The 17,463-nt window shown below is 44.7% G+C and overlaps 1 protein-coding gene across 1 annotated transcript in view; it reads right to left on the bottom strand.

The window, feature by feature from the left end:
- The window catches only part of XDH (xanthine dehydrogenase), a 74,630-nt gene that overhangs the window by 48,079 nt on the left and 9,088 nt on the right, over positions 1-17,463 (bottom strand). Inside the window, exons 3-12 of the mRNA XM_034764730.1 lie at positions 16,116-16,173; positions 12,094-12,190; positions 10,138-10,246; positions 7,827-7,953; positions 6,798-6,859; positions 5,636-5,761; positions 4,816-4,902; positions 3,904-4,045; positions 2,924-3,016; positions 978-1,129 (exon numbers count right to left, since the gene is read on the bottom strand). Coding sequence (XP_034620621.1) covers positions 978-1,129; positions 2,924-3,016; positions 3,904-4,045; positions 4,816-4,902; positions 5,636-5,761; positions 6,798-6,859; positions 7,827-7,953; positions 10,138-10,246; positions 12,094-12,190; positions 16,116-16,173 — 1,053 coding nt within the window. The remainder of the gene's footprint in view (positions 1-977; positions 1,130-2,923; positions 3,017-3,903; positions 4,046-4,815; positions 4,903-5,635; positions 5,762-6,797; positions 6,860-7,826; positions 7,954-10,137; positions 10,247-12,093; positions 12,191-16,115; positions 16,174-17,463) is intronic.

Genomic DNA, 17,463 nt, shown 5'->3' with positions numbered 1-17,463 from the left:
GCCCTATCGTAACACCACTCCAAATAAGCCCCTATCGAGAGCTGCCTTCTGAAGCTGAAGCAGAGACTATAGAAGACAGAGTCTCTTTTGCTTACAGAAGAATTATGGGGTCAATGCTCTGAGACTTCCTGGTCAGGCTTTTGTTTTAATGACCCTTTGAAGTTTTGGGTTCACCCTAAATGCTTCTTTGTTAAATGTCTCCTCATTTCCAGGCTGCCCTAGAGTTTTCCCATTTGTCTGGTAATAGTAATGAATGCAGCAGATTCCTTCTGCTTTTCCTTGGTGAGCTGCTCATGTCATATAGCAGTGGCTCTCAACCCTTCCAGTCTACTCTACCCCCTTCAGGAGTCTGATTTGTCTTGCATACCCCCAAGTTTCACCTCACTTAAAAAGTACTTGCTTACAAAATCAGACAAAAAATACAAAAGTGTCACAGCGCACTATTACTGAAACATTGCTTACTTTCTGATTTTACCATATAATTATAAAATAAATCAATTGGAATGTAAATATTGTACGTATGTTTCAGTGTATAGTGTAAAGAGCAGTATAAATAAATCATTGGGTGTATGAAATTTTAGTTTGTACTGACTTCACTAGAGCTTTTTATGTAGCCTGTTGTAAAACTAGGCAAATATCTGTATGAGTTGATGTACCCCCTGGAAGACTTCTGAGTACCCCCAGAGGTACGTGTACCCCTTGTTGAGAACCACTGTCATATAGCAAAGACAACACAAGGCAAAATAGTCTACAGCCTACATGGGCCTGCAGTAGAATTTTATTGGAAAAGAATCCACAAGAAAGGGACATAATGTCTTTCAAATAGGGGCACAATGTCTTTCAGATGTCCCAGCATAATAAGAGGAGCACTAGGCATGTGATACTGGCAGGGTCAATTATTCAATCTGAGTTTGCTTCATTTAAGTTTCCTGCCCCTCCCTCCAGCATTAGCTCACTAGCTTTCCTGAGTCACTTACTGCAACGTTTTTGATCTGTGGGCCTGCAAACCACCGCAGCTGTTCTAGTACAGCCTGGAACAATTCCGTTTTGTAGGCAGGAAGTTCAGCCACAGCTTTTTTCAGCACCACTTCTACAAAGCTCAGGGTGCAGGCAGCACCAAAGGTAATACCTACCAGGGAGAAGAACAGAATTTTTACCAACAGCCAAGGTGTACGTTTCCCAGGAAGACAGTTACACCGGGGCACTTGCAGAGGAAGGTGCATGAGGCACTGCATTTTTCCCATAAAAATATTTGTTTTCATTCATTCACTAATACCATTTTCCGGTTGAAAATTTTCAACCACTTCTCCTAACCGAACATGCACTGAACCACACAGTCCACCAACAACAGGCACACGCACAAACTTCACCCACCAATTAGGAACCACCCACAACTATACCAACCACCACTCTTATGACAGCACTTATTGGGAGACTAAACGCCTCTGGGAATTGCTCATGAGCTACAGAACCTTTCACTCGTAGGTTGTCGGTGTGACATACAGGTTGTTCCTATCTAACGGGAGCCCCTATCTGAGATAAGTCTGGTGGATTTAAATTCCAACTCTCACAGAATAAACTGAACACTAAGCTTTATATGAGTTGCTAGGCTCAACAAAGAGGAGAAGAACTGCATTGGACCATGGATACTGAATTACTTCTAGGGTATATCTACACTGCAACGTAAACCCATGCCTGAGCCTGGACTCAAGCCTAATCCCCTTGCGACTACACTGCAAACGTACTAACTCAGGGCTCGGACCCACGGTCTCAGGACCCTGCAGGGCTGGAGGATCCATGCTCAAGTTATATCAGGACCCAGGGTCCAAGCCCTATTGTCCCGCGTGACTTGGGTCCTGGGAGTCAGCCAGAAGTATCCCACAATTCCATGGGACAACTTCCTTACTCTCCTTTATCCCAAAAATCTGCCATCCACTCTATTGCAAATGGCAGCCGCTCAGGTCAGCATTATCCTATTCTGTTCTTATCATCAATCTGCAAGCGCACTATCATAGAGCCTCCTGGGTTTGCAAAGGAGCACAAACTGATCATGCCTTTTGCAAAGCGAGCTGCTTCCTGGATAGGATATGGTTATTTTGACTTGGGTCTGCACCCTGCAGGGCGGATGCCAGAGCCCTAGATTTGAGCTTGGGTTAGAAAAGTCTTAAGATAAGGTTAGTATACAACATAGATGCTCAAGTCCAAGGTTCCCTAACATGGGTCATCTGACTCAAGTCACATTAACCCTGTGCTTAAATTGCAGTGTAGACATATCCGTAGAGGTTGAGTCATACTGGCAGGGCAAAGTGAATGGGAAGTTTGCCCTGCTTCTGCCAGCCAGATAAGCTCAGGACTTCATTCATATGGGCTATCAAACCACGGCCTTATAAGCACAATTTTTTAAAACGAAAGATTATGGTCACTTGCAAATTATTTGCTAATATGCAAATTAACCCATTAATTTGCATAAAGCACCTCACATGGAACTGCTATGAAATTTCTAATATTTTTCCCAGTAATGACCATTCCTGGCCCTTACTACTATGTGTTTCCAGATCTTTACAACATCTGGGCACTGTGAAATCTTTGTATTGAAATTTAACTCAGATCTGCCTTCCCCCTCATCTACTCCCAATAAAGGGGAAACAATTCAACTAGTTAATCTCAGAATAATGATGAGCGGCTAATAGGTGCGTCCCTTACTCGTGCAACTTGTCCTATTGATTTCAGTGGCACTCCTAGCATGAATAAGCTGAACAGATCTGGCCTCAGAAAAGGTGATGGGAATAAAAGAAGGGGGTCCTTCATCCTAATCAATGCAGTTCTAGTTTCTCTGTTTTTGGAGCAGTGTACCCAGCCCCTCCCTTGTACCTTTCCCAAAGGTCACACTGACTGCATAGCATTATGAATACTCGTTACCTACCTGCCTCTGTGTGCTGAACAAAGGTCATTTCAGGGATCCAAGCTGGTGCTATTATCACTGGATACAGCATGTTCTTTAACCTCATCTCAATACCTCAAAGAAAAACAAGATTCCCTGAGTTAGTCGCTTCTCAGGGAAAAGGCAGCATTATTGTGTAACAAAGATCAGTGAACTTCAGTAACCACAGCCTATACCGGTTATGTAATGGCTTAAAGAGTTCCCAAAGAAGGGCCACATTTATCACTGGCCAATGGTGGCATTTGTGTAATGACATTTCAGGGCTAGAACCCATGAGATGTCTCTCCAATCTGCAATATCCACCAACCTCTTCTCCTTTGAAGGAGCTCCCAGATTGCATGTGGACATAACTGACTCATTGCTATTATCATGTTAGGCTGAACAGCACTTGACCAGGGAAATAGGATTAGATAGCAGGAGGGAAATTGTTCATGAAATCAGACTGGCTTTGCAAATCTCTCTCTCCCTCTCCACCCCCTGCCAAAAAAAAAAAAAAAAAAAGTTTGAGAGCACTGCAAACCCTCACTCCTAAGATGTTTGCCTAGTCCCTGGACAACTTCAGGTAAACGGCTGAAAGTTTCAGGACTGGATACACCCAAGTACATTTTCAGTGTCTCTCTTCCCTTCCTGCGAAAACCAGAGCAGTCTGTTGTGTATCTGTGTGCCTCTTCTTGTCAATAATCCATTAATAACTGGCACCAAGTTAGAACGAAAGGCCCACCGATCTGAATTAGCACTTATTTAGCTTGCTCCAACAAACAGGACACAAGGATGTTCGTGAGACTGATCCATGTGGGAAGAAATAAAATCCTCCTCGACATGCCCTCCAGAAACCACTCCCATGGGGGTTTAACTTGGGCTGCTTTAAGGAAGTCCAGACTGGTTTTGCATTGTGCTTGGGAAAACCTTTCTGTGGATAACTTTAGCAACTGCTCAAACTGAGCCTCAGCTCTTCCTCTTACCAACTTCTGTGTTCCCTACAACGAGCTTAGCATCGGGGTACTGGGCCTTGAGTGCCAGCAGCTCCTCGAGTGTCGTGGGCCGTATCCACATCACACGCTCGCCTTTGAAGCACAGCTGTTCCTGGGGTTTGTCTTTCTGCGTCTGAGAAAATAAAATGGGACAGACTCAGATCGTGAAATGTTTCCATCAAGAATCCCTGCCCCGACTTTGTTTTTGCCAATTCTCCTTATCGCATGACTGCTGCTTATTAGGAAGCAGAAACTAGATAGGAGTCAGCCCAAATTGCTGCCCTCCAGTAACACGGAACTTCTTACAAATGAAACAGAGGGAGCTGGTGTTGGCATAAACAAACTCAGTGTGACCTTCACAAAGGGAGCACCAGCACACTGGCTAATGTTGAGTTGGGTCAAGGGGAGCTGCCAGCGGCCATAACAACTGAGTTTTAAGGGTGATTTGTTAAATGTATAGGAGGCGGAGAACACACCCACCTGGTGGACCCAACTCTGGGCTATGATGGTGCAATCAGTGTGCAGGGCATCTGGTGGTAGAAAGTCTGCCCAGCCTGGGATTGCAGGGACACAAGCCTCCGTAATTGTTCCTTTATAGGGAGTTGGGGGATGATCGGAGAGGAAGCCAGAGCAGCTCTGACAGTGAGTAGTGCTGACCGGAAATGGGGGATGCACTGATTCATCTTATCCTGTGTATCCCATGGAAAGCCTCTTCTGGCAGGGCTCTTATGTGAAAGACTGGAATGCTAATGCCTGCTCTGGGTCAGCAAATGTGTCTTATTTTATTGGTGCCTGTCTTTTACACTGTAAGCTCCTTGGGGCAAGAGCCACATGGGTCACTCAAACCCCATGTGAGAGAAACAGACCAATGAGCTGCATTCACTGCTGCATGAATGCACCTACCAGCAACTCTGGAGGGAAGATAGGCTCCTGGGTGGGGTCCAAAGGCTGGAACTCAGCTGGGTTGAACAAGATGGAGGACACCATTGCCTGTTAAACAAAGCAAATTCCTGTTAGAGAAATTTCTTTTCTCAAAACAAGATAACTTAACTCCGTCTACATGTAACTCTGGTTCATTTTTCCTTTCTGATACAATGCTTTTCATTATTTAGTTAAATGATGAACAGTACAACTAATAGAGTGGAATTACACAGACAGATGAATTAAACAATGGCCCAGAACTTGAGCTCCCCACTTATATTTATCTGTCCTTAGCAGGAGTTTGCCTGGCTAAACACACAGGGTTTTATTCCAGTCTCACTTATAGCAATGGTAGATTGGGGTAATTGAATAGATTCAGCAGTAGATTTGCCTGAGCACAGATCAAATAAAAGCAAAGTGAGGCCTGGTTGGTTTAACGAAATCAGTCAGGGTGTGAAAAATCCACAATCTGAGCAGTGTTGTTAAGCTGACCTGAGTCCCTGTATAGACAGTGTTAGGTCGACAGAAAAATTCTCTTCAGAATTCAGATTCGACTTAGCTACCACCTCTCAGGGAGGTAAATTGAAGGGAGAGCCCTCCCATTGGCATAGGTAGTGTCTACACTGAATGTCACAGTAGTGCTGCTATTGCATTTTAAGTGTAGACAAGCCCTCAGTCTGAGGTGCTTTGCCTGAATAAGATCAGAGGAAAGATTCAGGCTTTGGCACGTACAAAATAAAAGTTGAATTACAAAATACTAACAAAGAAGCGGAGAAAAAATAAAGGTGTGGCAAGGCCTTACTGCATTGTCTTTTGTCTCATTCATGCAGCAACCTGGGTCCTTGACTTTTCTACCACAACAGCCTCCATCCTTTCCAGTCATACAGCAGCCTGGGCCATTGATTCCCTTCCCACAGCAACTCCAGTCCTGCAGAGGCAAAAAACTGCTTAGAGAAAAACCTGTAGATTTCAAAAAAGCTCAATAAGTTTCATCCACTTGAAAATTGTTCCCCCATTTATAATTTCTATCATAGAAACAGAGAAATTGGAGATGGAAGATGCTAAATAATTAGGTCTCTCCCTTTCAGTGGGTCTGAATGGCCCCTTACAGCATATTCTATGCCGTTTAGTTTTAAATAACTCAAGTAGTGGAGCTTCCACCATCTCCTTTTGGAGATTGCTCCAGTATCTAATGGGTTTCACAACTACCTATATTTTCCTCTTTAATTTCATCCATTACACAGAATACTATACATGTCCACCATGCTAAATCATTGCTTTATATCTTGGTGTTCGCTACCCATCTGAGGTATGTCCATAATACCAATCAATGTAGTAACTAGGTGCTCCATTTCTCCATACACCCCCCGGAGGAGACTTTTTAAAAAATAAGTAAAAAGTGTATGGCTGTGCTTAATGCCCCACTCCAGGTGTGGGGAGGGATATATTCAGCACTGACATTTCAGCTTAACACCATTTTCATTTTAGTTTTGCAGTTCAACTCTCATAAAAGTAATTGCCCAATTGGGCTCTGCAGCTGTATGTCCCTAGTCATGCACCGTAGTTAGGCACCTTTCTATACCTGCACATACCCAGGTGATCTGGGAGCTGCTCTGTTTTGTGGGATGCTGTATTTTTAAGAGCCTTAGCAAAAGCACTGTAAAAAGAGGCCTGCTTACTGGTGACCCGACATGGGACCACCGCACTGAGCACTTTAGTGATTAGAGGGAGCTAACCTGAGCAACTGCCGTTAATGAGTAGGTCTTGTCATGTTATCAATATGTAACACACGTACTGACAGGATCCAGGGCTGTGTTTAGGATTTGGTTGGGGAGTTAGGGGGGGCTGGTTGGCAAATGGATTCTCTTTTTCTCCCAGTCCAATAGTGTCTTTTCTCAACAGTTGAGCAAGTCAGCCTGCTGAATGCCTTCCAGAAATGTGCAATGTTATCTGAGGCCACTTACCCTAGCAAATGTCCTGTACCCCTGCAGAATGGGTCTGTATCCTGTACAGCGACACAAGTTTCCTGCATGGCCAGTGCAAAGGGAGAAAGGTTAAGAGTCATTCAGTCAAGAATTTCTGTGCACACGTCAGAGGCTGATTCTGTGAGGGTTTTCCCCAGCTCAACTTTAGACAGAGCTGATCAGAAAATGGGGGGAAGTGAAATTTTGGGAATATTTCTGCACAAAATCCACCACTCTCTTTTTTATGTAGAAATTCAAAATCGCAATGAAAATTTTCACTGACATTTCAAAAATTTCAGCTCTCTCTATTTAGCATTCAGCTGCCTTGACTCCACGTGTTTAATCTCAACATGCCAGTTATGTAATGTCTGGAACAACAGAGAGCTCATTTCTCTCCTGTGGCTGACTCTCTTCAGCAGCTGTGGCCACTGTAGTGCAGGTCACAACTCCATGATTCAGCACGAGCCCAATCCCAGCCCCAGTATTAGTTAAAGCAACCAAGAGATTGCTCTAACCTACACAAGAGGAGAATTGGCATAATGGAGTTTTGCTCCTCCACGTCCCCAGCCCAGGGCACACCTGTGGGGCTAGTGGTTGGTGCAGAAGCTAGCTCTGTCATCTCCATTGGCTCTATGCCAGCGAGGAGTTTCCCCCACCCACCATAAGGTGATTTATTTAGTTTGTGAGCTCTTTAGGGCAGAGACCACCCTTTTGTTCTGTGTTCGCACAGCACCTAGCACATGGGACTCTGTTATACGACTGGGGCTCCTATGCACTATGGTAATGCAGATAATTCACAACAACAATGGGAATTCTCCTCTATTTCCGGCCAGAATCTGTTCACGTCACCCTCCTGAGCAATGTAATGTGAACAACTCATTGTAGACAATCCGGGTCTTACTTTGATAGTACCTGGCCAGTTTTAAAGCAATCAAGTTAGGTGCACTTTGTCCCACTTGGGGAGGGAAATGTAGCCCCCGAAAAAGCACAAGATTCCTGCCTGCAGGTCTGTTTTGGAACAGGCATTACCTTGGAAATTCTCTTCAATCTCCTCCATGTTTGGTTGAGGTCTGTTGCGAAGTAATGCATACATGGACATGACAATGCCAGGAGTGCAAAAGCCACACTGGGATCCATGGCTTTTTGCTATTCTCTCCTGAGAGGAAAAAGTGACCAAAACACAAACAAGCTCTTGTTAGCAGCACTACACTGATTTCCTGATCTCATTAGTCAGTGCTTCCTTGCGTCTCTGGCCAGCTCCTCCCAAAGGAGTTAGGGCTTGTCTACACTTACCGGGGGATTGATGCATGGCGATCGATGCATTGGCGGTCGATTTAGCGCTAAATTGACCGCAGATCGCTCTCCCGTCGATTCCTGTGCTCCACTGGATCGAGAAGAGTAAGGGGAGTCGATGGGAGAGCATCTCCCGTTGACATCCCATAGTGTGGACCGCGCGGTAAGTAGATCTAAGCTACATCGACTTGAGTTACGCTATTCATGTAACACAAATTGCGTAGCTTAGATCAACTTTTCCCTGTAGCATAGACAAGGCCTTAGTCCATTCAGATGGGTTTCAGACAGACTCATGAGGTGAATTCATACTGCAAAATTGGGGTCTGGATTTCAGACACCCCCCTAAATCCTGGCCTACTGAAATTGACGGGAGTTTTGCCATAGAATTCTTTGGGACCAGGATTTTACCTCAGAGTATTTGAGTCCCTGGGTTTCCATTTGCTCCATCATAAAGATAGGGGCTATTGGTCAGAATCAGCTGTGCCTTTGGATTTCAAACCCTTTTCCCTCAAAGCTTATGTGTTTGGATCCTGGGGGGTGGGGAGGTGGTAGGGAAAGGAAAAAGCTCTATCCAATTGGAGCCACCCAATCTCCATCCATCTCACTTTAGGTCTAAGTGTTCTCTCTTTGTGGTTTACCATCATGGAAAGAATCTATACAAACTGCTAGCTATGTGCAGAGGAAAACTTAATTTCCATCTAAAGGGCAGCATCTCTGGCAAAGATGAAACAACTAGTATCTCCAAACACTGCACTGTAGTATCACCAGTGTATAATAGTAACATGTTGTATTTCTCTCACAACTTCCAGAACCCTTTGGAAACATTACTGAATTAATCCTCAGCAATCCCCCTGTGACGGAGATAAATAGTAAAATCCCAATGTTACAGGTAGAGAAACTGAGTTCCTGACCGAGGTCATCCAGGAAGGCCAAGGCAAAGCCAAGAACAGAACTTAGATTTCCTGACTCCGAGTCAGGGCCACACAGAGGTTTCGAGGGACCCCGGAATGACAAAATCTGAAACTGTGGCCTCCGACCTTTCCAAAATATTACGATGGAGATGAAAGAGGTTAAAGAAGAGGGTGGGGATGGCAGGTAAGAGAGGGTCCAGGCCTGTAGGGTTGCTTCCCACCCCATGAGGATGTGGGGGTTCTGCCTGCATGCAGCCAAGGGGCTGCTTCCAGTCCTGCCTCTCCCTGAGCTCTGGCCCCACTGCCAGCTGGAGTGGTATTCCCAACTCCCGACCCTACTCCGACCTCTGGGCTACCAGGATGGTGGGTTGCCTCAGGTCTGGTTCAATGATGCCAACTCCAGCAACAGTGGGATGTGGGCCCAGCTGGGGCAGGCAAGTCGCTCTTCGCACTATTGATGGTGGGCGCCAAGCAGGAGTAGCACTGCAATCCCATGCACCAGATCACACTTAAATTTGCCACAGCCACCTATCCATCATTTTGGTGGCCCTCGGGCAAACTGCACTTTTTGTTCTACCTAGGCCCTGCGCAGCCCTGCTCCGAGTCCTGTGCTTTAGCCACAAGATCACTCCTGGTGTAGGACTTGGAGCAATACAACGTTGCAGGGCCAAAGCAAGAACACTAGCAGTGTAGCTGGAATGACACCTAATATCATGTTTGCTTATAACAGAGAGTTACAATATAGACATATGCGGAGGTGCCATTCCCACTACCAGCAAAGTCTGCGCATGCGGTCTAAGGTGAAACCCACACCCTCCGGGCTTTGGCTTTATTCACATGGAAAGTAAGAACAACACAAGATAAAACTCAGCCCAAGTATTCCTCCCAGGGTAGGCTGTTCCAAGAGTTCTTCCAGTAGAAGCTGTCTGTCCCAGGCCCATGGTCCCACTGCCCAAGGAGCTGTTCCCAGCTCCCTTGTATCCCGGGCAGAGCTAACAAGCCATGCATGCCCCTAAGGGGTCAGCAGAAAGCAGCAACTTACCAGGTGTTAGAACCCTACGCTAACAGGGTGAATCTGCAAAAGAGGCCTGCCACAGGTTACATTGTCTTAAGACTTAACAGCAAAGACAGCTCACCTGGACGGGATGCAACCTTGTCTTTGTGCTCCCTATGCCTTCAACAGTAGTCACTGCTACGTGATGCAATGCGCAGATGGGGAACAGACAAGCATTTACAGAGTAGTGGCTAGAACCATAAGTTAAGGTCACTTCATTTGTAAAATCATTTGCCCACAGTGCTCAACAAAGGAAACAGGGAATCATGATGCTTGCCTGCTTTGCAGCCTCTGATATATACAGTGGCAATTCCAGGCAGCCTGGTTATGACAAGCAAATGGGCTAAAGAAAGGCAATGCTGCCTGTGACAGAACACCGGAATCATGACAGCTCCACTCAGGCAAAACAGAGTCCTTGTGAAGTCTGAAACTCTCAGGGTACATCTACACTACAGGGGGGGAGTCGATTTAAGATACGCAAATTCAGCTACGTGAATAGCGTAGCTGAATTCGACGTATCGCAGCCGACTTACCCCGTTGTGAGGACGGCGGCAAAATCGACTTCTGCGGCTTTCTGTCGGCGGCGCTTACTACCACCTCCGCTGGTGGAGTAAGAGCGCTGATTCGGGGATTGATTGTCGCGTCCCAACGGGACGCAATAAATTGATCCCCGAGAGGTCGATTTCTACCCGCCGATTCAGGCGGGTAGTATAGACCTAGCCTCAGGGACAGATCTAGACCTTCTTCATTGGATGGGAAGGGCCAGGTGGAAATTTCCAAATGCACCCTTTGTTGCTTAATGCACCTCTGAAAGGAACTCAAATGCCATGGTGATGGGTGTAGCGTACAAACCTAAATAAGACAGGACAGACTGGACATATTTATTAACAACCAGCCAAATCCTGCCGCCCAATCTCAAGCAAAACTCCCAGTGACTTCACCTGAGCAAGAACGGCAGGATTTGGGCCAGTGGTAATAGCACTAGTCTTTCTCAAAGCACAACAGCTCTGTAGGCAGTTTAAATGAGTATACAGCAAATAGGGAAACAGGCAGAGATGTCACATGACTTGCCCAGGCCACACATGAGAGCTAGGAATAATAACTCTGGAGTTCCTGGCTTCCAGCCCTGTGCTCAGACACCTCAGACACACCTCTTGTAGGTGGTGAACAAAGTGACAATGTCTCTGATTAAAGATGAAATCAAACAATGTAGCTGGAACTTTCCTCATAATTAGCTCTCCTGATCCCTGCAACCTGTGTAGCCCCAAAAATAAATTAAATAAATAAATATTCTGGCTGCTAGGGGACAGAATGATTGAAGGGATTTATTAATGAGACACCATCCTTTTTCTTTTCTTGGTCACCCTTTGACCTCATTAGAGATGTTCACCAACCCATGGTAAATTATCCACGGCATTTTCACTATTTGAAGATTCTGCCATTCTCCACAGAAAGAATAATCAGTGTTTTACTTCTTCTTGGTTTGATTTCATTGCTTAGCTCCACAAACGATCAAGAACTAAGAAGGACATAATTCCATGTGCCAAACAGAAAGAATTGTTTTGCAGATTAAATGGATAGCTGCAGATACTGTGGATATCAACAGACACACAGAAGCCAGATGATTCCAAAAATGTAATCGTAATAAAGATCCTAGCAGGGTAATTGTAATTTTATTCTTGCCAGGGCAAAAGCGGGGCTGCATTGCAGCAGGAGAATGCTACATTAGGGTTATAAAGGTTACCATTTTGGGAAAGGCCATCTAAGCTGCCATCTGGTCTGTCACAAGAGCCTGTGCTCATCCTTCAAGGCAAGATGTAAAATCTACATAAGCATTGTATAATACTGTTGGAGGAAATAACTTCTTGTACCTGCTGAGTTTATGTCCTGAATTGTGGATTGAGGCTTTGGCAGAAACATAACATTATGTAACAACATTTCTTTAATCATAAACATGCTGCATCCAGAAGGGAAAAACCTGGATTCATGACTATTTTCATTTCCCTCTCAGTTTACAGGTTCAGCTTGCAAAGGATACACGATTTTCTTCTGGGAGTTGTCAAACTTGGATATCATAACAGTGCAAGCACCACATCCACCTTCTCCACAGCCTAGCTTGGTTCCAGGTAGCCCCACTGAGAGAACAAGGGTTAAGGAAAATACAGAAGCATAACAATAGCCCTGGCAAATGTACAGCCCACAACCCTTTTACAGCCAAAGTTTTCCAAAGGTTCTGGCTGAAAACTGAGTTCCTAATTTTCTTTACATTTTCCCTTATCAACAACTTAGTTTTTACAGAAGAAAAGCCTCAAATACTGACGTGAAGACTACAGGATTGACAACTGCCTTATTATCAGATCTTCATGTAACTACCTAATATACTTATTAGAGCTGGTTACAATTTTTTGAGTCTTGACATTTTTCAATAACTTTTTAAATTTTGACCAAAAAAAAATGGGGGGGGGGGGTGCAGGAGGAAATACTGCTGAAAGTTGGTTTTTTCTTTGTTTGTTTTTTGCAGTGTTGTTGTATGCATATTGGACCCGGGAAAAGAGAGAGACAAGGAAGGTGAAGTAATATAGTTTACTGGACCAACATCTGTGGGTGGAAGGTACAAGGTTTAGAGCTACACAAAGTTCTTCTTCAGGTCTGGGGAAGGAATTGAGAGTGTCTGAGCTAGACACAGGTTGGGACTGACTGTTAAGTATAAGGGGTACATGTTGTAGGCAGCCACTTGAAATGGAGTGGGCAATAAGAATTAGACTGTTATTCAAAAGGGGTTTGAAGTGGACTATTGCAGATTAGCAGGCAGGTGTGTTACAAATTGTAATGAGCCATGAAACCAGCATCTCTGTCAAGTCCAGGGTTTTTAATGTCTTGTTATGAATTTAAGTTCCCAGGCTCACCTTTTGAAGATGTTGTGCAGGTTTCCTTTGAGGACAAGTACTGAAAGATCAGGTATGGAGTGATCGCTTTGTCAAAAATGTTTACCCAAGGGTGATGTAGTGTTTTTGTCTTTTATCATTTTTCTGTGTGAGTTCATTCAAGAGTGTAGTGATTGGCTGATTTCACCCGCAGATTTGTTATGGGGCATTTAGTGCACTGGATGAGTTACACAACATGTTGCAATAAGCATGTGTAGAACCCATGGATCTTGAAAGGTGTGTTGTGGGGTGTATTGATCATTGTAGCAGTGGAGCTATGTCTGCAGGTTTTGTATCTATTGTTCTGGCAGGGTCTGGTGCCGCTTTGAGTTGGTGGGTCCTGGTCTGTGGGGAGCCTGGTTCTGATGATGAGCTTGACAAGGTTGGGGGAGTTGTTTGAAGGCCAAAAGAGGGGGTTCAGGAAAGATTTGTTTCAGGATGTGGTCCCCATCAAATATGAAGTTGTAGTTGTTTGATGATACCCCATATGGGTTCCAGTGTGAGGCAATAGATGAAAACCAGGGATGTTGAAGTCAGTGTGTGTGGCGTGGGGGGGGCTGGTTCTGTACTGAAGCAGGTTCTATGTGGGTATATGTTTGTGTACCTGCATCTGAGATTTTGACACCAATACAAACATGTGGAACAAGTAAGTGAGCAAAAAGGTAGGTGCTGGTACACACAAAAACATATAACTTGAGAAAACTAAGTCAGCAAAAACATAGGTAGCCAATTTTAGTCAGACAGATTTAGAGCCCAGTTTTCAAAATTTGTTTTCTGATGGTCAAATTCAGGAGTCTGTAGAAAAACAATGTAACTAAAAAGATGATGAAAACAGAAGTTCTCTCCTACAAGTGCAATAGCTATGGAGATTCATGGATAACAACAGGAATTAAAGTAAGGCCTCGATTCAGCAAGGTACTTGAGCACATATCCCATTGAGGTCGTCTACTCCGTAAATCCATCACCCATATGTCAGTTTATTGCACATACAGAAAGATGAATATACACTAGCAAATACATCACACATGCAAAAAGAAGTACGAATGCATGCACGAAAATAAATGAGTTCTTATTTCCTGGGGCTGTATTACCTTTTCCATGGGGACATCTCCTGCAAAGGGTCCTGGGGCAGCCACAGCCAAGGGAAGTTCTAATGGAGCCCAAAGGAAGGAGGTGCTGGGAGCCAGAGCCAGTAGAGAGGCACTGGGGGACCCACTAGATGCATGGGCTGGCCCCATGACCTCATCCACAGGGGTGGAGAGCATCTCCTATACCTCACAACAGGTTGATATGGGAAGAATCTACAAGACTATTCTAGTGGTGATTTTCTCTCTCCAATCAGTTCTTGCTCAGGTTGAATTTCACCCTGAGTATATTGGATCCTCCTAGCAGTCTTAACTCAGGGCGCAGTCCCATAAGCCCTTTGTACATTGAAATCCCATTGATCTCAACAGGAGTTTCTTGCACAGAGAGAACATGCAGCATCAAACCCAGGAAAAATGCCCACTTAAGCCCAGAAACATATTAGGGCTTTTCATATCATCCACAAATCATCTGGGTTTACCTGAGGAATGTCAGAAGACAAACTTTTGCAAGCCTCTAGGATGAGAGGTGCTGTATCAAAATCATATCTTATTACTTATAACTATTTATCATTGTTTATAGTGAACTGGATCGGGCACTGCAGAGGAAGACAGAACTGATTTTCAAGGAGAAACCGCCTTTGATTGCAGTAAATATATGGCCACGCTGAGATAATCAATTTAGGCTTGCTCCTCCACTGTTGAAGTCCATGGCAAATTGACTTCAATGAGAGCAGAATTGGGCCCTTTCATACTAATGTCATTGAGGTTCCCACTGGAACTGACATGAAACTGATTATCTCTGCACAACCATGTGTCTACTATAGCAGAACACAGCTTGTTCATGGAAAACCATCAAGGCATAATCTTAGGGTTTTCTCTGCCAATGTCACGTCAGTTTTATTAGGATGTGGGTGAAAAGCTCCCCAAGGAGCCAGAATTCACCATGTAGACCAGGGGTAGGCAACCTATGGCACGTGTGCCGAAGACAGCATGCGAGCTGATTTTCAGTGGCACTCACACTGCCTGGGTCCTGGCCACTGGTCCAGAGGGCTCTGCATTTTAATTTAATTTTAAATGAAGCTTCTTAAACATTTTAAAAACCTTATTTACTTTATATACAACAATAGTTTAGTTATATATTATAGACTTATAGAAAGAGACCTTCTAAAAACATTAAAATGTATTACTGGCACGCGAAACCTTAAATTAGAGTGAATAAATGAAGACTCGGCACACCGCTTCTGAAAGGTTGCCGACCCCTGATGTAGACTTTCCATAAACTCTGGATTTTTAAGAAAACAACAGAATCAGGAGCTTTCCCCACAGAATATGATCATCCCAAACATTAAATTATTTGAATTAGACATTAACAAGCTCAAACACCTAAGACCAAATGGTGACTCTTCGTGAACAGGAGTGCCTGGAGATGGCTGCTGTGTCCTCTCTCTTTCTTCCCCCCTCCCTTGTGCAACCATGCTGCATCCAGACAGAACGCTGCTGTTAGCTCTCCCTGAGCACAAGCCGGCTGGTGCCCCACACCCAAAACAAACATGACTAATGTCCTCCTTCCTCCTCCAAACCCTGTGCACCTGCCAGAACTTGGCAGCAAGCCTGGGGTAAGTGCGAACTACACCCTTGTAAAGGGACATAGAGTCTAAACTGGGAATCTCTTTGCACCGATGGCTTTGATGTATTGAAACATAAATGGAAACAGCCTTAATTTGTCAGTGAGGAAATTGCTACGCAGTTTATATGTGACTAGAAATTAATTGTTCTCTCAATTTTATGGGCCTCTTTTTTGTATGATTCTCTCTCCCTGTCGTATTTTGAAACACTAGCAACTCTCAGAGGCTTCCCTTCCAAGTACTAGCTAGATTTGATACTGCTTAACTTAGATGAGCTGATGAACTCACAGTCCAAAATAATACAAACCTGCATACAGCTCTCACCCCCAAACACACTGTCTGTTTAGGGTTGGATAGCAACAGTTAACAACAATGAAATGCCGTAACCATTTGAAACCTTATACCGTTCTTCCTGACATTGGATACATTTTCTCCGTAGGTAGGTCAGTAAAGTTGTTTCTGGATCCACATTTTTTTCCACCACCTGAAAGAAGAGAAAAGTATTGTAAAACATATAATCAAGATTTATATACCTAAAGAGACAGACATACAAACTCTGAAGATGAACTTCAGTCCTGGTGCAACTCTGTTCACATCAACAGCATTACACCAGTTAACTTTGTCCCTTCTCCCACTGCCTGTCACTTTTAAGATCTGCTTATATAGCACAAGAGAGGTCAGGAAAGTGGAGTGTCCAAGAAACAGATTTAGCAGCATATTAAGGCCTTGTCTACACTACACAGTTTTGTCAACAAAAGGCAGCTTTTGTCAACAAAACAATGGAGGTGTACTCACTGATTTAACTCTCCTGCTCCGCTGACAAAATAAAACCACCTCAATGAGAGGCATAGAGCTTTTTGCTACATAGTTAGAGTGAGGCAATGTCAGTGTAGACACTGCATTCCTTATGCTGCCGTAACTGAGTTCCAGGAGATATCCCACAATGCCCAACGTGACTTCTCTGCTCACTGTTTTGAACTCCACGGCCCTGATGCCAGCTACACGGACATGTGCCCCTCCCCTTTCAAAGCCACAGGAAGTTTTGAAATTGCTCAACACAGAGAGCTCCGTCTGTGGGCAGAGGAAGCTGTGGGAGAACTTGGAGGGAATCACAGATTCAAAACATTAAGGTGGAATCCTGCTCTCCCCAGCAGTAGGACCACAGCAGCAGGCAGACAGGGTGGGCTGATGCTGGGGGTGGAAAGAAAGACTGCTGTGCTGTGCAGAGCTGGGGAGGGAGGTGGGGGCTGGTGTTGGGGTGTCCCCCTCTCCCGCCAGTGTACTGGTCTCCACTGAGCTGGGGTGGGAGTTCAGGGGGGCGCCTGTCTGTGCACCAGCTTCTGCCTTACTTGCCCAACACACACACTGTCTCTCTCTCTCACACACACACTTCTGTGGGCTTCTTGTGTTAGTGTTCAGCAATGTCAGTTTGGTCATATTACTGAGTGCTACTTTAAGAAGTGATTTAAAGTGCGTTAGTTTTCAGGCACACACAGCAATCATTACAAGGTTCATAGCACGGCACAAACAAACAATGCCAGGCTCAGCATACTACAGTAACACACATTACTGTGGTTCCGTGTTAATATACTCCTTCAAGGCATCCCTCAGCCGAATAGCCCCCCATTGAGCTCCTCTTATGGACTTGTGTTCATAACGCACAGCACAATACTGAACAGCAAGGCAGGATCCATGCGTTCTGACAGAGACGGCTGGGTTGCAGGTTACCAGGGCAGTTGAAAAGCGGCTGGAAATCCAGTAGGATGCCCATGGA

The sequence above is a fragment of the Trachemys scripta genome, chromosome 3 (assembly GCF_013100865.1).
Source record: "Trachemys scripta elegans isolate TJP31775 chromosome 3, CAS_Tse_1.0, whole genome shotgun sequence".
Lineage (NCBI taxonomy): Eukaryota > Metazoa > Chordata > Testudines > Emydidae > Trachemys > Trachemys scripta.
This window is presented reverse-complemented; position numbering and strand designations above follow the sequence as displayed.